The 20862-nt window shown below is 38.7% G+C and overlaps 4 protein-coding genes across 4 annotated transcripts in view; 3 read left to right on the top strand and 1 right to left on the bottom strand.

Annotated features, from left to right (window-relative positions):
• The window catches only part of LOC101301159 (alcohol dehydrogenase-like 3-like), a 4315-nt gene extending 2141 nt beyond the window's left edge, over positions 1-2174 (top strand). The window contains exons 6-10 of the mRNA XM_004309481.1: positions 964-1039; positions 1271-1332; positions 1493-1588; positions 1675-1836; positions 1942-2174. Of these exons, the coding sequence (XP_004309529.1) occupies positions 964-1039; positions 1271-1332; positions 1493-1588; positions 1675-1836; positions 1942-2049 (504 nt within the window). The 3' untranslated portion in view covers positions 2050-2174. The remainder of the gene's footprint in view (positions 1-963; positions 1040-1270; positions 1333-1492; positions 1589-1674; positions 1837-1941) is intronic.
• Positions 2175-3342: 1168 nt separating this feature from the next.
• LOC101300873 (alcohol dehydrogenase-like 3-like) lies at positions 3343-7287 on the top strand. Its single transcript, XM_004309480.1, has 10 exons — positions 3343-3609; positions 3698-3834; positions 4032-4081; positions 4183-4526; positions 5335-5417; positions 5915-5990; positions 6097-6158; positions 6510-6605; positions 6692-6853; positions 6947-7287. The coding sequence occupies exons 1-10, from the start codon at positions 3573-3575 to the stop codon at positions 7055-7057; spliced, it is 1158 nt and encodes a 385-aa protein (XP_004309528.1). The 5' UTR covers positions 3343-3572; the 3' UTR covers positions 7058-7287.
• Positions 7288-7542: 255 nt separating this feature from the next.
• LOC101300586 (sex-lethal homolog) lies at positions 7543-12181 on the bottom strand. Its single transcript, XM_004309479.1, has 10 exons — positions 11216-12181; positions 10917-11018; positions 10791-10835; positions 10633-10705; positions 10412-10524; positions 10235-10294; positions 10096-10143; positions 9896-9964; positions 8087-8148; positions 7543-7979 (listed from the first exon to the last, which is right to left on the bottom strand). The coding sequence occupies exons 1-10, from the start codon at positions 11741-11743 to the stop codon at positions 7922-7924; spliced, it is 1158 nt and encodes a 385-aa protein (XP_004309527.1). The 5' UTR covers positions 11744-12181; the 3' UTR covers positions 7543-7921.
• A 3055-nt stretch (positions 12182-15236) lies between these two features.
• LOC101300304 lies at positions 15237-20833 on the top strand. The gene is made up of 8 exons (XM_004309478.1): positions 15237-16506; positions 16720-17072; positions 17644-18699; positions 18787-18945; positions 19021-19369; positions 19453-19523; positions 19639-19761; positions 20239-20833. The coding sequence occupies exons 1-8, from the start codon at positions 15612-15614 to the stop codon at positions 20584-20586; spliced, it is 3354 nt and encodes a 1117-aa protein (XP_004309526.1). The 5' UTR covers positions 15237-15611; the 3' UTR covers positions 20587-20833.
• Positions 20834-20862: the final 29 nt, after the last annotated feature.

Here is a 20862-nt window from a genome sequence, read left to right as displayed (position 1 = left end):
CCGCACCAAAACCTTCGGTGCAGACGTCCGCAGCCGAGAAGGCCTGTATATATATATATATACAGGCATTCTCAGCTGCGAACGTCCGAGATTGTGTTTTTCTAGTATAAACATGAACCAAACAGAATTCAATCCGACCATTTGTTTTTCGAGTTTGAGGGTCTTAACGATTACCAAATTGGCTGAAATTTTACAGAGATGATCTACACAATATTATCTAGATACTAGATGGTGGAGATGAGGAAATTCGATCAAAAAGTGGTACAAAAATGAAAATCCGCACCAAACCATTGGTGCGGACGTCCGCAGCTGAGAAAAACTATATATATATATGTGCTAACAAATTAATGACTAAACGTTGTTGACTTGAAGTTTAATTTAATCAAAGTGAAGATGCTCATTTACGGTACGTATGTTTTCGTAATTTCGAATATATCTTTACTATTAGAAAGCCAGACATGGCTTTGGTGTCTTTGGTGAAGCCTTTTTTTCAATTGGCCAAAAAACCAAAGTAGCAAAAAATTCTCAAACAATAAAAATAATAGTTACTATGGGTTTAACTGTAAAACACCACTAAAATAAGAAGAAAAAAAAGTATGTGGTAGTTTTATCCCACTTTTTGGGGAGCAGTTATCTACAAAATAATAGGATTAACAGATTCATCTCACATAAAGTGGAGCAGTTCAAGTACACTTTCTTCTATTTTTTAATCCCGTGTAGATGCATGGGTAAGAGGCTAGTAATTCATGAAAGCAGGATTAAGAAAAAGATGTTCTCACTCAATTACTTGGTGCAGACCTGACAAGAAGAGAATAATATATAGTCTAAATTACATATATTATTCCGTAAATTATTTCCAACTGATCAATTATTAATTTAGCTGGCTAGTCTTGATCACCTGGGGTACCGGTTTTTTTCCATTATTGTCCTATCATGTTAACGAAATGCATCATTTTGGGTCAGGTCGCTGCAGGAGCCAGAGCCAGAGGAGCATCTAAAATAATTGGCGTTGAAATGAACCCTAATAAATTTATCAAAGGTATTGGTATATTTTTTTCTTTTTTTGATGAAAAATACTGAAAATTAGATAATGGAGCATCTAGGGCATCTAGAATTTACAATGTCAAATACAAGAACATGGGTAGCCTCAATAGGAACTCTATTCACATATTTTTCTTTCTTTGATTCTGGTTTATCTTACATAGATATGCTTATTAAGTTGGTGTTCTTTACATGCATAATTTGTACGCCATTTTGTAATGTGGACATAGGCCAAGCAATGGAATCACAGATTTCATAAACCCACGCGACCCAGGAAAGCCTTTGCATGAGGTCAGTTGTGTTACAAGCTCACAATAATGAATACTAATCTACTTCCAAATTACTTGGTCGACTTTCAGCAGTTTTTTTTTTGGATAAGAGTCGACTTTGAGCAGTTGAGATCGATCTCTAGCTATATTTATAGTTATCTTCTTTTTGTTTCGGACTGCAGAGAATCAGGGAAATAACAGAGGGAGGTGTGGACTATAGCTTTGAGTGTGTAGGAAACTCTGATGTTCTCCGGGAAGCCTTTCTTTCCACACATGAGGTACTTCCTATTCTTGCACATGAAGCTGTATTAACACACTGTTTGTCAAACTATTTAGTAAAATCGGTTTCTTACTATTATTGTAGGGATGGGGCTTTACTGTGATATTGGGAATTCATGCAACCCCAAAAATGCTTCCCCTCCATCCAATGGAGCTGTTTGATGGTCGAGGAATTATCGGATCTGTGTTTGGAGGCTTGAAGGGGAAGAGCCAACTCCCTCATTTTGCCAAAGAATGCATGCGCGGGGTTAGTCATCAATACAATTCACTGTGTTCTCTCTTTGTTTAATACCGTACACCTTAATTCGTTTTGAAGTTCTAAGTTCTAACAAATTTTTATCTCATCGATCAGGTGGTGAATTTAGACGAGTTTATAACACATGAGCTTCCTTTCGAGAAGATAAACGATGCGTTCCAGTTGCTCGTCCAAGGCCAGTCACTGAGATGCATTCTGCACTAGTGATCCGATCCTCAGCTTCGTTTTCACTGTCCCGGATTGTCTTTGTGATTCATAAATGGTTGTGTAGTACTTGGCCTAAATAGGCCATTCTATATAAATAAGAGGCAGAGGAAAGTTTCTCCATCAATGCCTTAGAAATGAACTTTCTAAGTAAGAAAAGTTTCTCCATCAATGAGATATGCAGCAGCAAATGATGTATGAGACTCATAAAACGTCATATTCCCAGTACATGCATGCATCATCATGCATATATGAGGAGACACATAATAATGAAGAACTACCGGTTCTTCCTGCAAAATATCTACCGGTGCAGGACGCCAAATTATTGTGGAATATATACCAATAAATGAGTAATATCGAGGGCGCAATATATACAGCTATATATTCAAGTCATGCCAAAGCTAGCAGAACCATAGATGGAACAGACACCGTACCTCATCGAAAATTCATACTTAGAAATTTTAAGGGCCCCTACTATAAGCCAGCAACACATGAAAAGCAGTAATTGAGTTGGTTGAGACTCTATATATGATTAACTTCAACAAGGTCCACTGGTTCTGGTTCTGTCACTTACGTGACTAGCTTGCATATATTTGGGTATCAAAAATGAATACATGCAGAACAGGGTAGCAGCTAGCCATTCTCCATTTAGCCCATGCAATGAGAAAAGCTAAGGGAATATTCATCGGAAGCAATTATCTACCAGAAGTGAAGTTTGCTTCCTCCTACCATATGAGCAAGGCTTTCCTACTTTGACAACATCTATAGCTAAAAAAACCTCTAAAATAGGATATTCAATGTCATTACCTTCACGTAACATGGTTAATTTGTTGAATTGAAATTTCTTAAGTGCAAACTGCAAAGGTCAAATGGGATATAGCTTGAAAACAATTGTAAATGACAATTTGGGTGCCATCAGCGTAACCTATACTCCGAATTGGAAATTTGAACAATTTGCCTTGGACATGGAGCAAGTCTTAGGCCATTGTCCACACTGCCATCCTATTAATCAAATGGTTTACTTGTAGCCGTAGGCATGTGGCTTCCATTCTTTCCTTCTTTACAAAATTTACTAAGTCAATTAATGATAGATAAACATCCTCTACATTAGTCTTGACCATCTAATACGTATAAGGGTCATAAACTATGAGTGGTTTAGGGGTCGAACGTCAGGCAAGAAATCCCCCAACCCGAGTTTGATTTAGGGAGTTATCAAATTGGTTATGCTTTGCGTGTGTGTGTGTGTGTGTGTATATATATATATATAATGGCATGCATCACCTTTGCATCATTGCATATACATAGGCACATAGCTAGCTCTTATGTATCATTAAATGTTAACAGGGTTATAGCGAGCTGCCCTCTTCAATCCACCGAAACCCTGAGGTTGTCTTCTTCCTTTTACCTTTCCTTTTCTGGGTATATAAGCACTATTCTGCACAGGGGATACAGAAAGCACAGACCACTATTACTGTACCATCATAGAATCCTTAGCTTAAGATTAACCACACACCAACAGAGAGATGGAGAAGACAACCGGAAAGGTCATCACTTGCAGAGGTAAGAGCTGCTCCAGACTACTATGCATATATGTTTTATCAAACATTTGAACTAACATGGACGATATAAATGGTGGTCGATCATGAAGCTGCTGTCGTTTGGGGTCCGGGGGAGCCTTTTGTGATGGAACAAGTTCAAGTCGACCCGCCGCAGAAAAAGGAGGTCCGAATCAAGATCCTCTTCACCTCAATCTGTCACACTGATCTCAGTGCTTGGAAAGGAGAGGTATATATGTTCAATTCATCAACATATATAAGAAGCTTTTGTTGTGAACATGGACTATACATTATGCATGAAGAACCTAACGTGCTCTCCAGATTAACAATCTAACAACAAAAAGCCGAATCGTGTTAGATGACATTTCCTACCTATGTTTGCTCTAACACTAGTAGTTAATTTTCTTTTCTTATGTTTTGTTGAAGAATGAAGCTCAGCAGGCCTTTCCTCGAATCCTAGGCCATGAAGCCGCCGGGTAAGTAATGGTAGTAGACTAGTAGTACTTGTACTTACTGAGAGTATTTCGATCTCACATATCGGAAATTCATAGCCTGTAATTTCTTGATCGATGAGCAGAATCGTTGAGAGCATTGGTGAAGGAGTGACAGACATGAAAGAAGGGGATCATGTGATCCCTATCTTCAACGGGGAGTGTGGTGACTGCAAGAGCTGCAAGCATGAGAAGACTAACATCTGCAACAGCTTTGGAGTAAACCCGATGAAGACGGTGATGAACAGTGATGGTAAAACCAGGTTTTCCATAACAGCCAAGGATGGCGGTGAAAGAAAACCCGTATATCATTTTCTCAACACATCAACTTTTAGCGAGTACACAGTTCTCGAGTCCGCCTGTGTTGTCAAGATTGACTCGGAAGCTCCTCTCAAGAAGATGACGTTGCTCAGTTGTGGCGTTTCAACTGGTATGTCTGCATCAAACTTATTGCTTCCATGTGTCAACACTGATACCGGCCATGCCATTCCGTTATGTTATTTACGACGGCCGGCAGAAACCATATGCTATAATTTTGACACGAAATTAATTCATACAACTTGTTCTGCCGGCCCGTAACCATATGCTATAATGTTGAGATATTCATTGTTTGACGATATGAATCTTCAAGTCTTTTGGTCCAAATCTGACTTGATATTTGTCTTGTTGGAAAGAGCCAAGCACTAATAAATAGCATCCATAATGTAAGGAAGGGCTGCTTGTTCAAAATGTTTATCTATATTATCTTAGCTAATCAAAGAAAATTTCAAGAACAAGTTGATGCATGGGACATCGATTATTGCCCAAAATTTAGAGAGAGAAAAACCAACGCTTTCCCCTTCCTCATGGGGACAGTGGTGAATGGCCTGGGGATATGAACATCTATATTAACAAACAAAATCTGATTTGTTTTTTTTTTTCTGCATTAATTTGATAGCCATCTTATTTGATAGCGATCTTATGCAACTCGCATTTGGAAAATTTTAGTATACAATATTTGTATGTTAGTATGATTGAAGAAGAAGCTATATATCAAGTGATTGTGTAATGATCATTTGCCCCCTTAAAAATCTCTTATATATATAACATACATTTGGACACATATACACAATATGTACAATAGACAAACCCCAGGCATTCTTGTTGCGACTCATAGAGCTGTCCCCTCTAGTTCCAAAATTGCGAGGCATTTTCACTTTTACATATGAAAAATGGTTCTAACTGTGACATATATGTAGGAGTTGGTGCTGCATGGAATGTTGCCGATGTTCAACCCGGCTCAACCGTAGCCATTTTCGGTTTAGGCGCCGTCGGACTTGCCGTAAGTTGATTTCTAGCTATTCGTTTGATTTTTTTGGATATGATTTTCATGTACAAGACTCATATATGTTGTAATAGATTATAGAGGTTGTTTTTAAAGAAGAATTGTATTATTTATATTTGATGAAATTGCATGCACGCACCCTGACGGATAGATAGCTGACCGGAAGTTTTTAATTAACATAAACATGCTGACTTTCGATAAAACTATTATTCATTATTTATAGTTTACTAGCTCAATGCCTCAATTCATACGTTTCTCATGAAACAGGATTAAAGAAAGATTACATGTTCATGTTTCTTGGTGCAGGACTAAGCATATACTTGACATGAATCTAAATAATAGATTTTACAATTATGAGATCTAACACACATACTCTATCATGCATTATTTCCAGTTAGTTAATCATCAATTGCACCAGTCTTGATCAACTGGGATTTTCCTTTTATTATCCAGTGTTCTTAAACTAATTAAATGCAACTTGCAAACTGGGTCAGGTTGCTGAAGGAGCAAGGGCCAGGGGAGCATCTAAAATAATTGGCATTGACATTAACCCCAAGAAATTCACCATAGGTATTTTCTTGTCCTTGTTTAATTTTGATAACCAAATTAAGGTATTTAGATCGATTGTGATTTCTATATTATTTGCTTGGTACTTATTTTTTTGATGTGAACAAAGGCCAAACAATGGGAATCACAGATTTCATAAACCCTACCGATCTTGGAAAGCCTTTGCATGAGGTCAGCTCTGTTTTATATAATCGATAATGAATACTCGATCAGTTCAAGTTCAGATTATTACTCAATTCATGGTCAGTAATTAACCAAGAGATTCATGGCCAGTTACCGTTAGATTTACATCCAAGGGTGGAGAGAATTATTTTTAAGTTGCGTTGTTTTGTTTTCAATCTTTGGTTGTAAATATAACGGTAACTGACCATGAATCTCTTAGTCAATTACTGACCAGGTGAACACTACTGCTTTCAACAATGTTGTAGACTTGTAGTTATGTTCTTCATCTTCCGGACTGCAAGATCATGTATTTTCTGTAATATGAATGTTTATTAAAACCTTAAAACCTCATTGTTGCAGAGAATCAGGGAAATAACAGAAGGCGGTGTGGACTATAGCTTTGAGTGTATCGGAAACCCCGATGTTCTCCGAGAAGCCTTTCTCTCCACACATGAGGTACTTCCTATACTTGTACATAATATGCAGTTGCATTAACATATGTCAAACTATTTAGTAAGAGTGGCTGCTTATTATTATTGTAGGGATGGGGGTTTACAGTGATACTGGGAATTCATACAACCCCAAAAATGCTTCCACTCCATCCGATGGAGCTGTTTCTTGGTCGAGGACTTACTGGATCTGTGTTTGGAGGCTTCAAAGGGAAGAGCCAACTCCCCCGTTTTGCTAAAGAGTGCATGAGAGGGGTATATATATAACATTCCGGCCACTATTATCTTTCAGTTTAATAGACTAGTACCTGTCAATTTCCAGTTCTGAACTCATTTTGGTCTCATCAGGTGGTCGATCTAGACGAGTTCATAACGCATGAGCTTCCCTTCGAAAAGATAAACGATGCATTTCAGTTGCTCGTTGAAGGCCAGTCACTGAGATGCGTTCTGCATCTGTGAGCCTCTGTGTCACTTTCACTGTTCTGCATCAAAGGTCTTTCACCTTTGTGTTGATATTTGATAATTTAAACAAATAAACTCATTGTGATGTATCCTTCGGTTTGTTTGTTTGTTTTTTTTTGTAACAAGTATTCTTCTGTTTAATAAGTCATAATTCTGATGTACGTATACATATAGCTGTATAGTGAGTGGCTTGCACAGCATTACTATTCAATCACGGCTGTTCTATCTCTACAAGAAATTGATTTACATAATTATTGATTTAACTTTACATGGCAAACTCAGAATAAGAACTCAATGGAGCATAGTATCAAAACTACCAGGGTTTGAGGCTGACAACAGAAACATAGCGCAGACCATGTCTCTTTGCCTGTAATCGCAATACAGCCCCATCATTGGCCCTCAAAGTGACCAAGACCATACAAAAAGGGGCAGAATCTTCAAACACGTCTAATGAAAAAGGAGCAAAACAAGGAGTCGATTAATAAAAATGAGCAAGCTTAAGAAACCACTCATTAACGAAGGAACCATTAAATTAACTTACAAAAGGACTGTTAAAAGGGTCTTCATATGTCAGAAACTACTTTGAAGAGTTTAGTCATTGGGAAAAGACCACAACCCAAAATGGACAATAACACAAGAAATCATGTGAAGCCTCAAGTTCTTCTCCAACTCTATATTCCAGAGAACAACATAATAAACCTCTACGAGAACAAAAGATCCAAGGCTATATCAAACCGAGGACAGGTACAAGATAAACCAGCAACGACCAGAGGCAAGGAGAACATCTTTACATAGTTGTGTGTATTTAAATATATATATTTAAACCGGAACTGTAAATCAGTCTTGGATGCCAAAGATGAATCAATGTATGGGAAGGCGAGGAGCGCGCGGACGAACAGGTGTCTTGGATGGACTTACCCTGTTTATACAAGACATCAGAGATTAGCAAACCGAAAGTAATCTAGAAATTTCATACCTTACTTGTTATTGGGAGGATAGAAAGATGAACCAATATGGAAATCTAACCTGATTGGCAATGATCCCAAAACCACACCACTACAGTTGAGAGCAGCAATTGCACTTTCAGCCTGCAGGATGAAGCACAATACCATTATATTCTAACAAAATGCAGCAACCAGCTCTATTTGATATCACCTATAATCAAACAACATTCCAATAATTAAACATAGATTGGCAGGTATTACAGTGAACATTTATGGCACGTATCCATGCCTCCCTACAATATACCGCTATAGAACCCAGGCTGCCCCCAACATATGTGTTTCCCAACTCCAATAACACTTCAGTTATTAAAACTTTCCCATGAGTATATGTGTCATATATATCAGCACATGCCTTCCGTGTGGTCTCAAACCCTCCAGTAGAGAAATACTGCTTAAAGGCAGCAAAATTCCTCCCTTCCCCATCCCAACTGTCCCAATAAGATATCCAATAGAGGAACCATAGATTATTAGATCTCACTTCACCCAACAAATATTCTGTCATGGGTAAGACCAGTAATCAGAGTTTCCTTGTTTCAGAAAGTGGAGCAGGACAACAATAATTTCTGCAATATGAGGACTTTCAATATTGACTAGCAACAAGTGTTTGCATAAATACCAATGATCCACTGTTGGAACTTGGCCGGAAACAGCAACACTTAAAGCATAAGGACATCAAAGACAGCTGGTGTCTTGACACTAGTTACTCTCCAATTATACTCACTTTGGCAGGTGCCATCAATTACTACTACTATAATAATAGTATATCCATAATGCACAATCTTCTAAACCTTTGTTCAAAAGAGGATATATTATTCAGTAATATTTCTCTCAATTCTGTATAAAGAATGAGCTTTACTCAAAATCCAGGGCCATAAAAGACTTACCTCTGAAAGAGGATATCACATGAGAATAGAGTATAACTAAGTTTACTGTATATTACACCCATGGGCTGGGGAGGCAAGGAAAACAAAGTCCTACAATACTTTCAATTTTGTGTACAAAACAACAGGGAAATTGGCGAAAATGTTGAAGATCTTCTCGAGTCTTATGATTCAAATCTGACCAATTCATGGCAATCAAGAGCTAGAAATTCTTTTTTAGCATAATTCAACTTACTTGATACTCTTATGTTCAGAAATGCATAAAAGCGATCATATATCGAGTACTCTTTGAGGATGAATTATAATGAAAGCTAATTGATAACTCTATGTGTTCCCATTATACACAAAAACTTAAACTATTAGGATGTGGGCCAAATTGATGTTGTAGTCTAAAGCTCCCTAACATGTGCTGGCTTCTCCCAACCTAATTAGAAATACCTGAAGTGTGTAAGTTCACCTACATTAGAAAGCTGCAGGTCCTTCTCTGATTCCCAATTAAAACTTGTTGGATTATTGGTGCGCTAAAAGCCAAAGTTGTTAGAAAATAGGCCACTCACAATAAGCAAACCATCTTAAAACGTACAGCCCATCTAAGGATAACAGAAAGTATGGAGATGAATGAACTTCAAGGTAAATCATCTCTACAGGCTTAAAATAGAGTTTCAAAGCAACCTTGCTCCTTCTATCAGTCCCAACACATTTCATTCAAATGTCTCCCTATTACATAACTAGCTTAGAAATTAACACATCAATGTCATCACCAAGACACCATAGTCACACTTGTCAAGGGAAATACAAGAAAGTCTTAAACTATCAGCTTTTGCTATAGTAATGTCCTCACATAATCCCTATTCCCTAGCTTGAACTTGTACATAAAAGCTAAAGCCAATACTAATATAAATAAATACATAAAAAAATACAAATGCAAGATTAGAGGAAGAGATAAATACCATCACAAACTCAACAAATGCAATACGAGTGGAGTGGTGATAGTCTCCCAGCAGCCTCAGACGATAAACCTGCAGCAGAATATCCTCATGAATTGAGTCCAATACAGTAGTAGTCACTGTTGCAAACCAAAAACAAAACAAAACAAAAACAAAAATAAAAGGAAAATATAATACTTCAAATTTCCCAAGAAATCACAAACCTCTCCACAAACTGATTCAAAAAAGAGCTTAACATCAGCTTGAGAAACCTGCAAAAATAAAGCCGAATAACAGTCATATAAAGAAACCGAAAAAAAAACCTAAGTGCCAACAAATGATAAATTGTTCAAATAAAAGTACCTTCTTGTCAATATTTGTACAGTATATAGTTCTTGCACACATCTCACGTTCATCTTCAGTCTAAACCAAAATATAAAGAATAACCCCGTTATTGAGAAAGAAATTATTGATTTTATGGAGCTAAAAGACTTGGTACAGAAATATGCAACTGTCTCAAAAAAAAAGAGGGTCACTTACCCGAGGCAAGAATGTTGGGTTAACAGGTGCAATAGCTGTCTTAGAAGGCAACACCCTCACAGGGTAGAATCCAAGCATTGTCCCAGCAAGACTCAAAGCAGCCCTTGCACCTTCTGCTCAAAAAAGAATCATGAACAATCATTAGCAGGCCATAACTGCATTATACAACTTTTCACATTTATACTTCCATATAATCTCAGCATATGGCCAACCCACACTACCTTCATCAGTGAACTCAATAAAGGCAAAACGGAGTACAGAATTCGGGTCACCACAGATTCGGCAGTCAACAACCTTCACCCACACAAAATGCCAATTGTTTAAAACTAGAAACTTTGATCAGGCAATGAAAAAGCTCTTCAAAAGAAAACCACGTTACCTGCCCACAAGTAACAAATAGCGCCGCCAGCTGTTCCTCAGTGACCTATGTTCCAAAAAAGACCACCAAATCAGTTCACATACATGGTAAAGACAATGAAAACAATAAAGAATATGACTTTTGTACCTGTTGATCAATGTCAGACACATACACAGTCCTCCGAATTCTATCTTCTCGCTGGGCTAGACTGGTCCTGCTGTTAATTCTCCTCTTTCCTTGATTATTTCTCTGATCAAACAACAAAAAAGCACACACAGTCAGTCCAATTAACATAAGAGTGCAATAACACTAAAATCTCCGATTACAGCAGCCAAATTCTTCTCAATCACTGCCCAACAAACCACAAACACAACAAAAATGTGATCTTTTTTACACAATCCAGACAAACAATCAAAACTAAAATGAAGAATGAACTATGTACACACCCGTCGGCCGGGAAAGCCACCACCGTTAATCTGTCCCATTCTGTTACCGTTCTGCATCATCAGTGCGGTGAAGTCAACAAACCCGCCGTTGATTCCGTGGTTGTTGTTGTTAGCATGAGAAGGAGGCACAAACTCCTCGGCCATGGGGTTGAGCTTAGAGAACAGCTCCCTCAGCTCCCTCATGTCCCGATTGAAGCTGTCCCCACCGTCGTGGTGATCGCCGCCGTTCATCTCGCCGTTGGATCGCTGCTGGTGATGCACCACCTGATCGTAGCTCAGCTGACCGTTCTGGTTGCTGTTGCCGTTACCGTTACCGTTAGCCATCGCGTACTGCTGCTTCTGCTGCATAGCCGCCTCAAGCCGCTGCCGTAAAGGCCCGTGGTTGGCGGACAAGGACTGATCCTGATCGTTGGATGTCTCCGATGGCTGCTCCGCCGCAGCGGCCTCCGGGTTCCGATTCGCTGAGGCGGACCCCACGGTCTTCCCCAACTCCACCCCAGCATTCTCGAGATTCTCAACCACTGCCATAATTCCTCTCTCTTTCTTTCTTTCTTCCTCTCTCTTTCCCTTTTGAGACTTCAAGAAATTAAAAAAATAAAATAAAAAAATAAAGATGAAAACTTTGATCGCCGATCAACAGCGGGACAGAGCCTAAGAACAATCGGCGCCTCGAGATCACTACGGAGAATACGAAATGCGGAAAATAAAACAGAAAAAAAAATTAAAAAAGAGCTGAAATTCTCGTCTCACAGTGGTTAGGGGTTTTTGTTTTTATTTGGTTTTATTAAATTGAGCTGAGTGAGAGGGAGTTTAAGCAAGAGGAGGAGCTGTGTGTTTACATGACATGGTCTTGAAAACGGCGACGGATAAAGAGAGAGAAAAAGGGAAGGTTTGGTGATGGTGGGTTTTCTGAAACTGAGAAAGAAAGAGAGCTCAAAGCATCTCATTCATGTTTCTGATGTACATAAGATGGTGGCTTTGGGGATCATAGGTGATGATGATGATCATAGGCGTAGGTCGTATGTATGTGACCACGTGGCGCGATGGAAGTGGTGGATGAGGAGGAAGGGCAGGCGAAGATTGATTGCGTTGAGTTGAATTATTAATCTTTGGGGAGGATGCCTATCTTTTTTGACCTTTACCCAGTTGTGCGTAACTCTCTATCTCTGCGTCTCTCCCGGACTATTTGGATTTTACCGATAGCAGGAGACGACTGTTACTACCAGTCGGTCGAGGGGTCTTTCTGTCATTCCACCTATCTCCACGTGAATTTCTACATTCTTTGTCTTTTACTTTAATGTTCCTTTTATTATGTCAAACTTTCATAAGCGCCATTTGGACTTTATGTGAGATTTCTTTAATCGGTTGAGTAACGATTTTGACAAAAATTTAACGTGGATTCGCCGAGAGTGTATTGGTTGGCTCTCGTTTTGAGTTTTGGCCAAAATGGGTTTGTTTACCACATTTGGTAATAGCATATTGTTTCCCAACTTTGCTTCTAATATACAGTAGTGTTTACATAGTCACTTAATGAAAAAAAAAATCATAATTAATCACTATTAGATTTACATCCAACGATAAAAAACAAAACAACTTAACTTTAAAATAATACTTCTCACCGTTAGACGTAATCCCACTTTTGGATTTACATCCAACGGTGTGAACACTACTGTATACCTTATTAACCATGAGCAAGTCTATGTCATGAGTACACCAATTTGAACATGATAATGCTATTAACTATTAAAGACTTAATAAACTACTTTAAATTAAGCGGTAGTTTTTATTTTTCTTCATAAAACGTACAAGTCTTTACATGGAGAAATTTTAAATACACACTCATAATATCTTAATACACTACCTATTAAGTTTTTCATTTCAGTATTATACTTAATACGCATTTCAAACTGCCTAAAATGTCATTAATTTATGAAATATTCCATTATTTAATATAATCAATATATATTTACTATTTGGTACCTCTTTTTACATATTATTTCGTCTAATTTTTACTAGAAATTTTTGGTTATCATCGTTCAATTTATAATTAAATGATTATTGTTATATCCGAACTCCAAATCACCAATACAAGTTTTCAAAATTCACAAGCTAGTAAAAATATAGAAGTACAGTAGCTATTAAACATAGATAACTAGTTATTCGATAAAACATGTCATGATAAAGATGCAGTACATGATAATATGATATGCAAGATCAAACTAAAGTTGATACAGATATAAAAAATAAAAATAAAAGACAACCCAAATGAATTGTGGAGAAAAGTTGGAGTTAGGGGAAAAGACGTGCTTTTGACGATTTTAGGGTAGAAGATGTTGAAAATAATATTTCTAGCGCGATTTTTTTTTTTAATAATAGATGTTTGTTTTGGTCATTTTGCTTACCTATAAAACATAAAATAATAGAGATGTGTATTAAGAGATTATGGGTGTGTATTTAAAATTTCTCATAATTGATTGATGTTTTTGTAATTAAACATACCTATAAAATTTGATGTGAAATATAAAATAATAGAGGTGTGTATTAAGATATTAGACGTGTGTATTTAAAATTTCTCTTTACATGTTCGTTATTATTTTTACCATCTCATTTACTTTGTAGCTTGTGGTGATAGGATGAAATTCGCCTTGTGTTGAAAAACAAAACAAAAAAGTTAAACATTTGATAAGAGAGCCGGATATCATATTGTTTGGTATCTTTATCTCCTACATTCTCGCATAAGAGGAATTCGCTCCCTTGATACTTAGATAGGAGTTTTGTAGATCGATTGATTCGTCATTTGTTTTGGATTGTCTGAAGTGGCAAACAGTTCATTTCATTTTATGCATAATGTGGGTAAACGCTGGAATTACATATGCAACAATATAAATCAAACTAACATGTTGCAATTGCGGGTGATGGGTGGTTATGATCATTATTGTGACATTTGATGGGGATTAATTTCTAAGGGTATTTTTGGTGAAATAGTGATATGAAATGATGTTATATATGGAATAATAATTCTTATTATTGAATAAAATTTGGATGTTTGACCAATTGATGGTAAATGGTTGAGGTGGTGGGTGAGAAATAATTTTCTCACTGTATATGGTATGACATCAAAGACATTACCATGTCTTTTGAGATTAAATGGAATATATATCTCCAACCTTAAGCTTTGGTTTGGTTGTTAGCTCAATTAGGACTTGCACAATATTATACGATGAAATAACAGTAGGTGTAATACCTCACTTCTCTATTTTTTTTTTGGTAAAGAAATAAAAAAGGAGGTTCCAGTTTTGCTATGTAAAATGTATTACACCCGATTTAACATAATCTTAACTCAATAGTTTACATGTGTAACAGTGTTTTCAATTTTAGCAAAAGTAGCCTCAAGCATTGGTTTTGTGTGTTTTTTTTTTTTTTCCCCCTCTTCTTCAAATGAGAAAAGAAATTACATAATAAGACCCAAAATCAAGACTCTTGCATCATGATCATGTCCAGACTTAGCTAGAGAATCCGTAAGAAAATTCGCCTCATGCTTTACATGAGTAAAAGTAATGGATAAAACGTTAGATGTCAGATGCCTTATGTCATAAATTAAGACGTGGTGTACCAAACTCTCCACGTTTATTTAATTATTTATTTTCTGTCAAATAAAATTTTAATTTTCCAGAAACGCCCTGCGTGGTAAATTGACCAATTGTGGTCACGACTCACGAGTATAAAACTCCATTGGGCTGGACCAACGGGGGATTAATGAACGGGTCCAAACTCAAAGCCCAATGAGCCTCAATTTAAGACCGATTAGTCAACTAAGTCCTTTTGCTATTCCCTAGGCAGCACTAAACCGACGTCGTTTGTGTTCCCTCCAGGTCTGAACGCCCCATCACGATCACGGCCCGGCTTGTCTTTCACGTTTCGCGATATTTATTCGAGCCGAGCCGAGCCGCGCCGTAACTTAAAAAACGTACACGGACGCCAAAACCAAAATAAATCCACCTTCATCCCCCACTGCTTCATTCTCTTTCAGTTCCGCTGAATCCCAACCTCCGCAGAACACAGAGCCAAAATCTTCTCTCAAATCCGAAACTCTCTCGCTAAACGGCGCCGTTTGCCACCAAACCGCCGTGCGCCGCCTCTCGTTTCTTCTCCGCCTCCGCCACCGAAGAATCCAGAGGTCTCCGGATTCTCCAGGTACACGAATCTTCAATGTTCGGAAACTCTATTCTGGTTTATTACGCGAGTTCATGGATATGGTAGAAGTTTCGAAAACAATGCATTCGAGCTGTTAATTATAGTTATGTGAATTCGGAATTTGGAATTAGGATTAGGAATTTAGGATTAGAATCAAGGGATTAGGGGTTTTTTGAGTTGTAGGGGAGATAAGATTAGAGATATGAAAGGACGATCCCACCGGTTTCAGAGTTCGGACCCGCCGGACGACTGGGTGGACGAGTCGTGGACGGTGGATTGTTTGTGTGGTGTGACTTTCGACGATGGGGAGGAGATGGTGAATTGCGACGAGTGCGGTGTTTGGGTGCACACGCGGTGTTCTAGGTATGTGAAGGGAGATGATAATTTTGTTTGTGATAAATGTAAGAGGAGGAATAGTAGGAATGATAGTGAGGAAACTGAGGTTGCGCAATTGTTGGTTGAGCTGCCGACTAAGACAGTGAGGATGGAGAGTTCGTTTCCGCCGCCGCCGAGTATGCCTGCTCGGCGGCCTCTTAGGCTTTGGACAGATATTCCGATGGAGGAGAGGGTGCATGTGCAGGGGATTCCGGGGGGTGATCCTGCTTTATTTGGTGGACTGTCGTCGGTTTTTACTCCGGAGCTGTGGAAGTCTACGGGATATGTGCCGAAAAAGTTTAATTTTCAGTACAGGGAGTTCCCTTGTTGGGACAAGAAAGAGGAGGCTGATGATAGATTTGATGAAGACAGTGAGAATGCTGTGGATAAAGGTGCCGGTGTTCTGTTCTCGTTGTTGAATGAGAGTGTCTTGGCAAACCCAGTGGCTGCTTTGGTTGGAATGAGGAGCCGAGAAGGTGGGTATGACAAGAGGGTGTCTTTGAAAGAGACAAAAAGGTGGGATAAGGAGGTTCGTGATCTTAGGTGTGCTCAGAGTGGTGGGAAGAAGGAGAGGAGTTTGCTTCGGCCCATGGTGTTACATACAGGAAAGCGTAAGAAGGACGATCTTGGGACATCCAAAGATCGGATTGCCAAGAAGAGGGCTAGAGCTGCTGAGAAAGAGGCTGATGCAAGGAAGAGAGGGGCTCAATCGTCTAAATCAGGTGATTTGTTGTACTTTGGATGCTTTAACTGATTGCTGTGTTAGTTTTCTTTCGTAACTGATTGCTGTGTTAGTTTTCTTTCATGAGAGAAATATATTTTATTTCATTACTTGTCATTGAATGAAAAGCAAGAATTGTAGTAGTGGGTCAAATCTTGCAGTGGTAGACATGCTCCTGTTGACTCCAATTTTTGTGTTTTAATTTTATTACTAGTGTTTACACCCTCAAGTGATGCAAAACAATTGGAATTTTCTGAGGACAGAGGTCCGAAGATTTCTAAGGCTGATGTTCAGAGTGTGAAGTATAAGAGGTCAAGCAACTCTGTGGTTCGAGAACCTGCAACAAATGTTTCTCTTGCGACAGACTATACTGTTGAAAAGCACTCTTCCGAAGCCTTACTTTCTGATAGGTCTAAAACAGTTGGTGATGGACTAAAGGAAGACAAGGTGGAACACCAAGTTTCTACAGTGCCGGGGAACATGACTATCACCAAAATGGATGATGCTGCTGTTGCATCATTGTTAGAATTAAATGATGCTAGTAGGACTGATTGTCTACAAGAACAGGTATGCTTTATCTTTAACACTTTCAGCTCGGTTAGTATATTATGGTCATCAATACTCACCATGGCCTTAGAATTCACTACCCCCCCCCTTGCGGCACCACTGCTACAATATATTTCCTTATTCATATTTATTTGCACTCTGTGAGTTTAAGAAACTTTGTTTTGAAAGATTGCTTATTAATCATTTTATACTTAATTTAAAGGTCCTAAAGATTCCTGGTTTGTTTTAATTTGATGTTGAGCACATTATAGGCCTATTATAGTTGGATAGTTATAGCAACATGCACTATGTACTGCACATATCACTTAGGTGGGCTGTAGAAAGTAACATAGGCACACACACGTAATTATTTCAATTCTCTATGCAAGCTCTAGATTTTGTGTTTCAGAATTACTGGTCTGGGCAGTATCTAATGCTAGTTTATTGGCCTGCATGGATGCTGTGATTTTTCGTTAGTTTAAACTTATTGCAAAGTGTTTTCTTGATAGTAGTTTCCTTTTATATGGTACACAAATAGGGCCTCATATGTTTTTAGACATTAGATTTAAACTCTTTCCTGTATTTAAAATAGGGAGATAGCACAGAAGATGATAATGTGAATGTCAAACCACCCATCGAAAATGTTAGCACACCACCAGAGGTTGAAGATCAGAATCACTGTCCTACTGGCGACAGGTCCATTCAACGTTCTCCCAATGGAAAAACTGAAGACCATGAGGACATTTCTCGGAGCCTGTTGGATGTACAGTCTTCTCTTCACGGTGATGCAAAAGATCTTGGCAAATGTTCCGATCAAGTGTCTGAAAGTGCAAAAGATAATGCTGTAACATTAAACATCCCACTATCCAGTGACCAGAAGGTGCAAAGTGCCGAAAAAACTTCTGAAGCAGTTGATTCTCATACAGACAGGGGTGATGTAGTATCTGGTGATTGCCAGCCTAAACGGGAATCAGAAAGTTTGGCAGGTTCAATTACTCTGCAAAAATGTTCTTCAGATGTCAAACATGGTTCAAAGCTTTCAGAAGATCTTTCAAAGGCTGGTGGGATCTTAAACTCTGCAGCAACACCGGGTCAGCTTAAAACAACTTCAAGTGCTGGGAAATCTTCTACTGTTCCATGCACGAGTTTGACCCCCAAATCATCCACTCCTCAGAACTTAAAATCTGGGGATGTTCAGAATCCTAATCCATTTACTAAGCAACGAGTAGTGTCTGAAAGTAAAGTTAGCATCAAGAAAGATCGTGCTTCATCTGCAGACATGGATCATGATAAGGACAATATGCCAAGGAAAATAGTAAAAGAGCACTTAAGATCCCCTACAAGTTCTGCTCTGAAAACCCCACACTTTAGCAGGAATTCACATGATTCTGTATCCAAGCGGACCACATCAGAATCAAAAGATTCATTGCTTCACTCATCATCCAAGACATTGTCAGAAGGAGATACTGCAGTTCCTGCCGGCTCTAGTGAGAAGGTACATGGGCAGAATAAAAGTTCAGCTTCAAGTGCAATGCAAAGAGGTGAAAAGTTGAACCAGACAACTTCTTCCAAGACTAGTCAGAATCATGCACCACCTGCTTGTCCACCTGCACCATCTAGTTCTCAAGCAAAACTAAGTGACGAGGAAGTAAGACCACTGGTTTCATTTCTTTTTGTCATCTTTTATTTCTGGTAAGAAGTTATCTTAGTAAGTTCCGGGGATTTTTTTTTGCAGCTCGCTTTACTTTTACATCAAGAACTCAACAGTTCTCCCAGAGTACCTCGTGTACCACGTGCTCGTCATGCGTCTAGCTTACCTCAGCTGGCTTCTCCAACTGCAGCAAGCATGTTAATAAAGCGTACATCTTCTTCTAGCGGAAAGGATCACAACGCGGTAATAATGTCGATTCTTTTTAACTTCAAATTAGGCTACTTTGGCATGCTAACAAATGTGACTGATACATTACAGGGCTCTAGAAGAAAAGTGAGGGATGCTTATAAAGATGGGGTCCGAAGTTCCCGTGAACTGGATGATGAAGCTAAGAAGATGGACAGAGTCCCATCTTCTCCAGATCGTAGAAGACAAGACACAGCAAGTACAGTGGACGCTGCTGCTAAGAGGGAGGAGAATGCATCTTCAACAGCCTCACATTCTTACAAAAAGACTATCCCTTCTACCTCCATTCCAACTGCAAGCAGTGGTCGATCTTCATCCACTGAGGCTAATGATCGCAATTTGCCATCTGTACGCAGTTCACCGAGGAATGTGTCTGACGATGATATGGGGGCAGTTGGTCCTGTTCATCATACTTTACCAGGTAAATGTGATATTTCTACATGGTTTCCTTATTTTACATAGTTTTCCTATTCATCCTAGCTTATCCTTCTTTTCCTCATGCAGGCTTAATAAATGAGATTATGAGTAAAGGCAGACGAATGACGTATGAGGAGCTCTGCAATGCTGTGATGCCGGTATGGTTGGTTTTAAAAGAATGCTCCATATTTTTCGTAAGTGTTGTTTCCTACAATGGGTGGTAGAGTTATTTAAATTTATCATCTTTTTCTTTCTTTTTGTTTCTATGTGCAGCACTGGCATAACCTGAGAAAGCACAATGGTGAGCGTTATGCATATACAAGTCCTTCGCAGGCCGTTCTTGATTGCCTTCGGAATCGACATGAATGGGCTCGATTAGTTGATCGTGGTCCGAAGGTACTCTCCTGACACTATATCGAATAGTTTGTTGATATTCGCTGCTTGCATACGTGTTTCATTGAATATTGTCATATAAACTTGATTGCATCCTTCTGTACTTTTAAATCGCAAAGCCGGCTGTATGGTCCAAATATCTAAATGTGCAAATAGTGATACTGAAACCATCTGCTTTGCATGTCTTTCTCTCCACCCTTGGGGAAGGGTAAGTTGAGAACTTGTAAATTGTTATACAACTGAATATGTAGCAAGGGGACCTTATATAATGGAGAAGCTGATTTAGTATTTATGGTACTTAAAAACACTCTTTTAGATTGGCGCACATGGACCCGTTTATGTTGCTGAACAGGGATCCACTCCATACAGGAATTTGTAGAATAATGCATATGTTCACATGTTTTGTATCTAGAACTTGAGGATCTTAATGTGTATGATGCTTCTTTGATATAATTCTAATCTCAAATCATTCTGTGGCAGACAAACCCTAGGAAAAAGCGAAGACCTGATGCTGACGATTCAGAGGATAATGAATATGGCAGGGTCAATCCAAAGGAGTTAGACAGTAAAAGCATTGATACACAGAGAGAGGACTTCCCGAAGGGCAAGAGAAAAGCTCGAAAACGCAGAAGACTGGCCCTTCATGGACGAGGAATAAAGGATGTCAGGGAGAAACGGAAAACAGATGTGCTCACCGACGATGATGTTGGGCCGTCGTTTTCTAATTCCACCGAGGAAACTGTGTCAGAGGATGATAATCAGGGAGGTGGAGCAGGTCCAGTTGGAAGTGAGGCCACTTCTAGTTCAGAGGAGGCAGGGACAAGTTGATTGTCCACAGTCTGGTCTAACCTCCAGGGCTCCGGTAGAGCAACGGCTTGGAAGAACGGAAGAGTCAAGAGTGTAATATTAGTGTACATAGTAATGTATATTTATGGGTCAGAAATCTTTGTTTCTTTAGGGAGTAATTCAAATTTGATCGAGTAAAACATTAGGCAGAGGCTGCACCTGATCACTACAAAACAATGTAGAATTCATCATCTTACTTTGCGTGGTAGAGTTTAACACTCTAACTTATAGATTTTTGTTTCTGCTCAGATTACTGGT

This window comes from Fragaria vesca, unplaced genomic scaffold (genome assembly GCF_000184155.1).
Source record: "Fragaria vesca subsp. vesca unplaced genomic scaffold, FraVesHawaii_1.0 scf0512956, whole genome shotgun sequence".
Classification (NCBI taxonomy): domain Eukaryota; kingdom Viridiplantae; phylum Streptophyta; class Magnoliopsida; order Rosales; family Rosaceae; genus Fragaria; species Fragaria vesca.
Note: the sequence above shows the minus strand (reverse complement) of the source record. Positions and strands in the feature narration are given on the sequence as shown.

Excerpts from the sequence above, each read along its gene's own strand:
- LOC101300873 (XM_004309480.1), top strand. The coding sequence starts at position 3,573 with ATGGAGAAGACAACCGGAAAGGTCATCACTTGCAGAG. Across the intron at positions 4,082-4,182 it reads CTAGGCCATGAAGCCGCCGG|AATCGTTGAGAGCATTGGTG; the intron begins GTAAGTAATGGT and ends ATCGATGAGCAG. Across the intron at positions 6,159-6,509 it reads TTGGAAAGCCTTTGCATGAG|AGAATCAGGGAAATAACAGA; the intron begins GTCAGCTCTGTT and ends TCATTGTTGCAG.
- LOC101300586 (XM_004309479.1), bottom strand. The coding sequence starts at position 11,743 with ATGGCAGTGGTTGAGAATCTCGAGAATGCTGGGGTGGAGTTGGGGAAG. Across the intron at positions 10,525-10,632 it reads TATTGAGTTCACTGATGAAG|AAGGTGCAAGGGCTGCTTTG; the intron begins GTAGTGTGGGTT and ends TTTTTTGAGCAG. Across the intron at positions 7,980-8,086 it reads TTGGGATCATTGCCAATCAG|GGTAAGTCCATCCAAGACAC; the intron begins GTTAGATTTCCA and ends TTGTATAAACAG.
- LOC101300304 (XM_004309478.1), top strand. The coding sequence starts at position 15,612 with ATGAAAGGACGATCCCACCGGTTTCAGAGTTCGGACCCGCCGGACGAC. Across the intron at positions 19,524-19,638 it reads TCTGCAATGCTGTGATGCCG|CACTGGCATAACCTGAGAAA; the intron begins GTATGGTTGGTT and ends TTCTATGTGCAG. Across the intron at positions 19,762-20,238 it reads TAGTTGATCGTGGTCCGAAG|ACAAACCCTAGGAAAAAGCG; the intron begins GTACTCTCCTGA and ends ATTCTGTGGCAG.